Consider the following 8,748-nt stretch of genomic DNA (forward strand, 5'->3'; position numbering starts at 1 on the left):
TTTTTTGCTGGGGAGTCAGGGTAGGTGTTCACAGTGTCTTGCTGTCTTCCTCTTGGCCTCTCTCTGGCCCTGCCTTTCCCCTTTTCTCAGGCTATTCATATCCTCTGCCCACATCTCGGCGGCCTGGATATCCCAACAAAGAGGCGAGAATCATAATTAGGGCTTGCTCTGTCCGCAGAGGAGAAACATCTGTTTCTCTTCCTATTTCCCCATCTGGTTGTTTGCCCCCTATCAGGAAAAGAGGGACTCGAGCTCCAGTAGGGAGGTCTCTTTCTCCTTCCTTGGATGAGATGGAGGGCTGAGGACAGACATTCGCATGGATCAACTTCGCCTAGAGGAAGGCCGTATACCGAAAGAGAGCTCTTTGCAAGCCCGGGTCCCCCATTTCCAATCTCCCCTCATTCTTACAACGGAGACTCCACTTCCCCTAAATGGGCACTAGGGGGAGCTCTGGCAACTGGCTTCGCCTTCACACCGTCGCTATCTGGGTTAGGTTGAGCTTAATAAAATATATATCTCACTATATGTATTTCCACGGACTTGCAAAAAAAAAGAAAAAGAAAAAAAAGTGGTGGTCGGGGTGGGGAAAAGGTATCAGATTCCCTTCCCCCTTTCTTCCCTCCAAGGGGGCAGAGAGAAAGTTATGGTTGGTTCCAGGGTAAAATCGCCCCCTTTCTCTCCCGTTCCCAGGTGCCCACGGCCCCCCACGGACTCGGCACCTTGGGGAGGACGGGTGGCAACTTCGCCCAGGGCAGATCGAAGGCAGGCGGGGAAGCGGTCCTTCAGGAGCAGCGCGCTCTGCGTGGGGCCGTGATCTCGGCTGCAGTCGGGGAGGGGCTGGAAGGGCACGCTTTAGGGTTGGGGGTGAAGGGGAGAGACACGCGGGGAGAGCTTTCGCCCCGAGTAGGGCGGCAAGGCACACAAGAGAAGTGCGTGAGTGACGGAGGGAAAGCTGCCCGCGGTTCTCTTCACCTCCCACCCCTCATTCTTCCACCCAGCTTCCCTCCCCCTTGGAAACAGAGACAGCTCCTTCCCCAAACAGCGGCAAAAGGCTTCAGATATGTATTCGTTTGGTTCTAGCTGGAAGACCTGGGAGCTTGGCATTTAAACGCTCTCCCATTCTGTTGTTCTCTCCTAGGTGGTGAAAGCACGGGTGCTTTCGGTGCCTTCATACATTGGGGTAGGGGCAAGGGGGGAGAAAGGAGAGAGAGGAGAAAACATTTGTGTGTATGTATATGTCTATATGGATGGATGTATGCATGCATGCATATATCAGTACACCACCAAGTGGCACAGAGCAGTGATAACTAAACTTGGAAAACTTGCCTAAGTTACTGTCAAAGAGGGGAGGATGCATCAATGGAAAGAGAAGGGTATGGAAGACACTAGCCTCTGCCCCTTTGGAGCCCAAACCGTCCTTCCTCGCCTGTTTTCCCCCTCCCCTTATAAGAAAAGAAAGATATTAGGAGTCCGTTTTCTTGTCGTGACCTTCTGGTGGGATTCATTTTTAGATGGCATCCCAGCTCCCCCAAGATTTAGCTCAGGTTGCCTTACCAGCCAGAATCAGTAAACAGTCAAACAAGCTCCCATCACTTCAGCCCTATATATACTATGTTTCTTATGGCTGAATTTTGAGGAAGCGTTCAGGTGGGCTTCTCTATTTGGGTGGCTGGAGATGTTTGTCTGGGTTTTTTATTCTAAGGGATGGAAACTTTGGAGACAACTTCATCTTAGAGACAGATGAGGATCTGTAAATGAGAAGGTTGGACGAGATGGGAGGCAGGGTCCCCCTTCATCCCTGACATGCCAATGTTATAAGCTGGGGGGGGGGGGAGGAAAGGAAACAGGGAGAAGGGCCTTCTTGAAGTCATTTCTGCACTCTTTGTGCCCAACTCCAAGTCCTCCATGGTCATATGGTTATTTCTCAGGTGGTAAGAGGTGGGAAGGCATGGGTGGCCTTTCTCAGGACTTCTGTTACCTCCAACCCCATCTTTCCCTTCCCCAAAGTGTCTCTGAAGAAGAAAGCACAGTCATCATATAATTGACTTTTTATTAAGGTTATAAATTTAAACAAATAATCTGAACAGTTTTACCCGGTGATATACAATTTCATATGCACAAAATACAAGGATACGAACAAAGAGAGGGCAGTGAAGGGGATGTGTGTCAAACTAGCAACTTTTGGGTGAGGACACACAGTGTTGAGTGTGGCCTGTAAGACAGGCTGCCCAAAAACCCACCTTTTTACAACAAAAGGTCTTTAAACTAAACAACCCCCCCCAAAATATTGATACATATTTGAAGACTACAGGACAGTATTCCTCACAAGACCAAAGGATGCTGGTTTTATGAAATCCAATTGAAGGCTGAAACCAGAACACTTAAACTTTAATAAACACACACACCACACTTGACCAGAGACTTGGTTAAAAGAAAAAAAGTTCTAAGTCGACTACTTTTCCTGGCTTTTCCATGGAGTGTGGGGGAGGGTGGATGGGTGACAGATCAAGGTGAAGGCATAAGTTTCCTCCTTTTCCTTCTTGAATGAAAATTAAGCCCAAAGAAAGGGCCTTAGTACTGTGCATGATGGGAAATGTAGTTTAGTCTGCATGCCCTCCACTGGTCCCCCCCACAAACATAGTGTCCAGGTCATGGGAGTGACCAAAGATTTCTGGGAAAGAACTAAGGTCAGGGAAGACTAGAAGCCCCTCTGCTCATTCTCCCCAGAATTACAGTTGTGGAAGAAGAGAGGTAAGGAAGGAAGGTGCACATAGAAAGAGAGTGAGGAAAGGTGTTTAAAAAATAGCAATAAAAAGTTGAAATGCTTTTATTTCTGCCTTCCCTTAGAAAATACTAGATATCCAACTAGTCAGGCTGGCCAAGAATGGAAGCACAGGCTAAATGGAAACCTTCCTCAAGGTACTCCTCTTTCTATAATTTTCCCCTTTTGAATTAAAAAATTTCAAGGGGAAAAGAAAAATTGGGTCCATCTCTTACCCTTCCAGTACTGTTTCCTCTCAGCTGATTCTTGAATTCAGTTTAAAGAACTGACAGCTTTGATGTGGAATTGATCAGACACTAATCCTTCCAGGGATATGATAAATCTTCCCTCCATTTCCCCCTTAAACAGAGTGCCCCTAAGGGTAACCCAGGGCACTCCCCCTCACCAGGGTCAGCACCAGAGCCTAGGCAGAATTTTTGGCCTCCTAGCAGGGCTTGTATCCCGCCTTTCCCCCCAAATTTCCTCTTGTAGCAAGCAGCCCTTGCCTCACGTGGCTGCCTCTTCCACCGTTCACCATTGCAATCGATACAATTAAAAAGAGAAAGATAAACACAAAGAATATTTAAATAGGCGCTTTTTATCTCTGCAAAAATAAAGTCCAAGATCTTACATTTTTTATTTTACAATTTATAAAACATTAGCTGTCTCCCCTCCTCCCCCACAGAACACCCCATAACTCCCCAGGCACCCCCTCCCCTCTTTCCCCCATTTCCCCTAGTCTTTTGTCTCCCACTGTTCCCGCACCCCTAACTGTGGCCGGGCACTCTCTATCCCAAGCTCCCCCGGTCCCTAGAAGGCCACGATGGCCCGAGTCCAGGCTCCCAGACTGGCTAGAGCCTGCTTGCTGCACAACTGCCCGTTCAGAGATTGCTCCGAGTCCGGCTGCCGGCTCACTAACCCCGTGAATCCCGAGCCGAAAATCGAGATCAAGTTTGATATGTTGGAAGCGTCCGGGGACGACTCTGGGCAAAAGTCCTCAAAGCGGGCACGCTTGCAGGGGGTAAAGGGGGGCCCTCCCCCGGGGGGGTCTCCCCCCAGTTCCCCTCCCTCCTCCTCTTCCTCCTGTCCAGGGTAGTACTTGCGCTTGGTGCCTGGCAGCGCGGTCGGGGCCGGCACTGCGGGGCCCAGTCCCGGGGCGCCCTGCCCGCCGCCGCAGCAGCAGGAGCACTGCGCCGAAACGCAGCAGTCTTGGTGCAAGTAGCCGTTCTCCACTGTAGTCACCACGTGAGTGTCCAGGTCCAGGACGGTGGTCTGGCTGCTACAGTGTAGATTTCCTCCAGCCACCGGGAGCGGGCTGCCACCGAAGTCCGAGGTGAGCGGGTACCCGCCGCCCGGGGCGCAGCAACCACCGCTCCGGTAGAAGCTCGGGGAGGCAGTGGAAGAGGAAGCAGCAGAAGAAGCAGCGACGGAAGAGGAAGAGGAAGGAGAGGAGGAAGGGTCCCGGGTACACAAGGCTGGAGGCGGCGGCGGCTGTTGCTGTGGGGAAGGGCTCGGCTGGAGCGCCAAGGTCTCCTCCCGGTGGTGCGCGCCGGGCAAGAGCGCAGCGCACACGGGCTCCAACAGCTCCCCAGCGCCCCCGCCTCCGCTAGCTCCTCCCGCGGGCGCCCCAGCGGCGCAGCTCCGGTGCTGTTGCAGCTGCTGCTGGTGGTGGAGGTGGAGCTGATGAAGCTGGTGCAGTTGCTGCCGGGCCCCCGGATCCCGGTCCTCCGGGTCTCCGGGAAGTTGGAGAGGGCTGAACTCGGCCATTTCACCCGCGGAGCTCATCATCATGCCACCGCCGCCCGAGTATGGGTGCTGCTGCCGCCGGTAGAGTTCAGCGTAGCGCTCGCTCAGGTAGAGCTGCCGCGCGTTACGGAGCACGTAGGAGACCAAGAGGTTCTTGTGTAGCTTAATGCCACCGCGCTGGGTCCGGGAGCTGTGGATCTTCCGCAGCGAGATGGTGATGAGGCTCTGAGCGTCCAGGGCGCACTCCATACTCCTCCGGAGGGACTCACCACCACCAGCCGCCACCGCCTCCTGCCACCGCCGGGCGCATAGACACGCACAGCACCGCGCGGCGCGGGCACCGGGGAGACTTGGTAGGGAGAGCGAGGTAGAGGAGAAAAGAGAGAGACTGGGGGACTCGGGGAAGGGTGGGAGGCTGTGAGCAAAGGGTGGGGATGGCTGCTTCCACAGCCCGTTGCTGCGATGTGGGAGAAAAAGGAAAGGAAAGGGGAGTCTCCGTTCAGCGGGTCGACATCGCTCGGAGAGGCGCTGCCACCATCCCCACCGCGCGCCCCGTCCGAACACGACCGCGCAAAGCAATGAGCCTTTGCCGGTCCCAGCCCCCGCTATTTATCTGAATGTTAAAGCCACGCCCCTAGCTTCCTAGACCAACCAGAGATCCCATCGCGGTCGGAGTGACAGGGGCTGCCCGCCCCAGAGTCGTCTGTCCGTCCAATCAGACCAAGGCGGTTCCTTTGTCCTATTCAAATAACGAACGGACCCAGGGCCGCTGCCGGCGCCGCAGTCAGCGCTGCTTGGAATGTTCTCAGGAGAGAGGGCTGGAGCCACCGGGGTCCGGAAAGATGAACCTGCAGCTGCCCCTTGTCCAGGACCGCAGTGGCTGTAGGAGACACACACTCCACCCACTCCACGCTCCTCCGGGGGCAAAAATAAACAAAGAGAAACAAAGCCACTGCTATTCTTCCCTTTCCTTCCGTGACACAGCCCTCCGACTCCCCATGGAGCTGTACTGAGCCTGGCTCACCTGCGCGCGGCGGCTCCTCCCCCTCTCAGACTCACCTGCGGCAGGTGTGTGTGTGTGCGCGCGCGCGCGCTCCCTCCCGCGCTCTCCGCCCTTCGCTTTCCTCGCGAATAGGTTCCCGCCCACAGGCACGTGACGTGCCCTTCAGCACCCCGCGTGACACCTGCACGGACAGAAGCTCTCACAAGTTTAGCCTCCCCTCGAGGCTCTATCTCTCTTCCACGGTGTAATGTAGGCTCAAGGGCTTCATTCAGTTCCTTCACTGACCATTCCCCATCCTATGGCCCTTTTCTCCTCCCAAGGGGCCTTCCTTGTGTCTGACTGCCTCCCATGGCTCAGCCACCACCACTTCAAGAGCCTCCAAAGGAGTTTTTCCTTCCCCCTTCTCTCGAGCCCTGTGCAGATAGAGTCCATTATCAGCTCTGATCCTTCCCAATCACTTGGATTTCATTGCCCTTTTAACAGGGATGCAAGCAACTCTAAATAAAAAAGTTGGAGAAATAGGAGAAACTAACTTTGGTTCAGAGTAAGAGAACTTACCTTAGAGTTGAAAAGGACTCTCAATGGATAGATGAGGAAACTAAGGATCAATAGAGGTCCTTTGTAGAGCAGGAAGATGAACCACTCAATCTGGTCCATTCTCTAAGGTCTCCTAGATAGATTAGGAAAGTTTGTTTTTTTTTTCCCCCTCAGGCTTTTGCCTTTTTATGTCACTCAGAAGGTAGAAACTAAAGATGCCCTTAAAGGTCTCTGGTTTGATCATTTTAGTCCTCAACTTCTATGACCTCAAAGAGTGACTGAGCCTTCTGGACCTGGGAATCCATGATGAGGCACTGCCTTCAACATTTTGCAAATTATGAAAATCCAGACCCAAAGAATATTCTTTGTAAGAGCTAAATCAATAACATGAATTCAAGAATGTGCCATTTCTGAAAATATTAGCTTCTCAACACAATATCCTTTTTACTTATAAGTAGATTGAGGCAAGAAACAAGTGTTTGAAAAGTCAGTGGGCAGATCCCTTCATTTTCCAGTCTATTTTCTGTTCTCCAAAGGGGCAATACAAGGAGAGCATTAACTAAAAGTAGAATTTGAATGCTCAAGACTAAATTCTTTTAGCCCCAGAAGAAAGTCATTCCTCAGCAGAGATAATATCTATACTTCCTTTATCCTCTTCCTTTGAACCTTGGTTAGTTTCCTTTGTTTTCTCAACTTTTTTTTTTAACTTCTGATCCCTTAGCCATTTATACTTGAAACTTGCCCCTTAATTCAGGTTGTTCCCCACTTCTTCAATAACTGAGTCACACCTGAGAGGTGGGTAGAAAGTCCTTCTGGCTGCCTCAGGAAGTAGCTCTGCTTTTGGGGCCTCACCAATTGGTATATTATGGTGACTTCCCACTTTAACCAAGCTTAATAATAAGTCAAATTAGTATGACTATAGATGAACACAATGCAGATTGCAGAAGTAGAGCTCCATAGTGTGTGTGTATGTGATGGGGTGGGATGGTTATGGGGAGAAAGAGAAGTAGGGAGAGGGAGGTGGAGAAGAGAGAGGAGAGGAGAGACCGTCAGTCCTCTTTTGCACTTAGGAAAGGGATACCGTGGTATGGCATGCAAAGAATCATATAATATCTAAGCTGGAAAGGACATTAGGACATAGAATGTCAGAACTAGAAGGGAGAATAGAATACAAAATTTAGAATTTTGGAGCTGGAAGGCATCCTTGAACCTAGAATCTAGAATATTGGAGCTAGAAAAGCCCTCAGAATGTTGAATATGAAGTATTGAATGGAACCTCTGAGATCAGCTATAACAATTTGCTCATTTGAGAGATGAGGAAACAAACAGGGTAAATAACTCCCCATTATCATTTGAATTCTACTCCAGTGCTCTTTCCACTGTGGGGTATATCACATTATGATACACATAGAAATAAAAAATATACTTTACCTTCTTCCTTCTATTGGGTCTATATCAGGACTGCAAAGGTGTGTTAATGGGCAGCCAGGTGGCATAATAGATAGAGTATCAGACCAGAAGGAGCTGGGTTCAAATTTGACCTCAGATACTTCCTGTATGACCCTGGGCAGGTCACTTAACACTGCTTACCTTAAAAAATAAAAGTATATTGACCCTCCCAATAGTGTCAGATATGCCTTTTTTGTAGCTAGGAACATGGAGAGACATAGAAAAAATGATAACATTTGCTGAAGTTCTCATAAGGGTGACCTACTAGGATGACTAAGGAAATGGAAATAGTATTCATTAAGCTTGAGGATTAAGAGACTTGGATTTGAATCCTCTTTTCAACATTTACTAGTTGTGGGAACTTGGATAAGCCATTTTACCCCTCCAAACCTCAGTTTTCACGTCTGTAAAATGGAGATAATATACTTATAATTATTATCTTAAAGTGTTAATGATCACAAAGTGCTCTGTAAAACTTAGAATGCCATTTAAATGTAAGTTATTATGAATATTGATGGGTTTGGGGGCCAAAACTCAATTTTGAATCCCAGGGAATTTGTTCAGCTTTTTTATTTGAACAATCCAGAGTAAATATTCCCCCCCCCCTTAAGGGTGAAACAACTACAACTATATTGTCAGGGGACCTTTTAATTCACTTTTAAATGTGTTAAAGAAAAGTGGGAACAGAGCAAAGACTTGAATCCCAAAAGCATCTTGACTCCCAGGTTAGAGTACTTATTATCCAGTGGACCATGCTATTTTCTCCCTTCTCCCATTTTTTTTGGAGAGAAAATCAGAACAAATTCTCTACTTTTATTCTGAAGTTCCTGGAGTTGAGTTAAGTGCTTGGCACAATTCTGGACACATAGTAGATACTCAATAAATAGCTTGTCTAATTTAGCTGAACATCACTAATCTTCCAATGTCCCTCAACCCTGATCCTGAAATAGTCCTCATAGAATTGTTAGGAATCGAATCTAATTTGAGCATTGCTATTTTGCTTCCTTGAAAGTTCTGAGTTTATGGAACAGAAGAATCCCCTTCTTGATTTCAGAGTAACAAAACCATTTTGCTTCTTGCCTCCTCCTGGTCATCATCTTCCATCCCTGAGGATATGAGGGATATACAGCTAGATGGTAAAATGAGCACCTAGTTTCTTTCAGTCTTAGCTTTGGGGGTTGGATGGGGCTTAGGGATGTAGAAGAGGTTAGTTTTGACTTTTTTAAAGAAAATACTTGCCTGAACAGTTTTT

General features: G+C 49.1%; 1 protein-coding gene across 1 annotated transcript; it reads right to left on the reverse strand.

Moving 5' to 3' along the window:
• Positions 1-2,036: 2,036 nt before the first annotated feature.
• On the reverse strand, positions 2,037-5,976 carry IER5L (immediate early response 5 like). The gene has a single exon (XM_007475125.3). It carries the CDS (start codon positions 4,754-4,756, stop codon positions 3,572-3,574), a length of 1,185 nt encoding a protein of 394 aa, XP_007475187.1. The 5' UTR covers positions 4,757-5,976; the 3' UTR covers positions 2,037-3,571.
• Positions 5,977-8,748: the final 2,772 nt, after the last annotated feature.

The sequence above is a fragment of the Monodelphis domestica genome, chromosome 1 (genome assembly GCF_027887165.1).
Source record: "Monodelphis domestica isolate mMonDom1 chromosome 1, mMonDom1.pri, whole genome shotgun sequence".
In the NCBI taxonomy this organism is placed as follows: Eukaryota; Metazoa; Chordata; class Mammalia; order Didelphimorphia; family Didelphidae; genus Monodelphis; species Monodelphis domestica.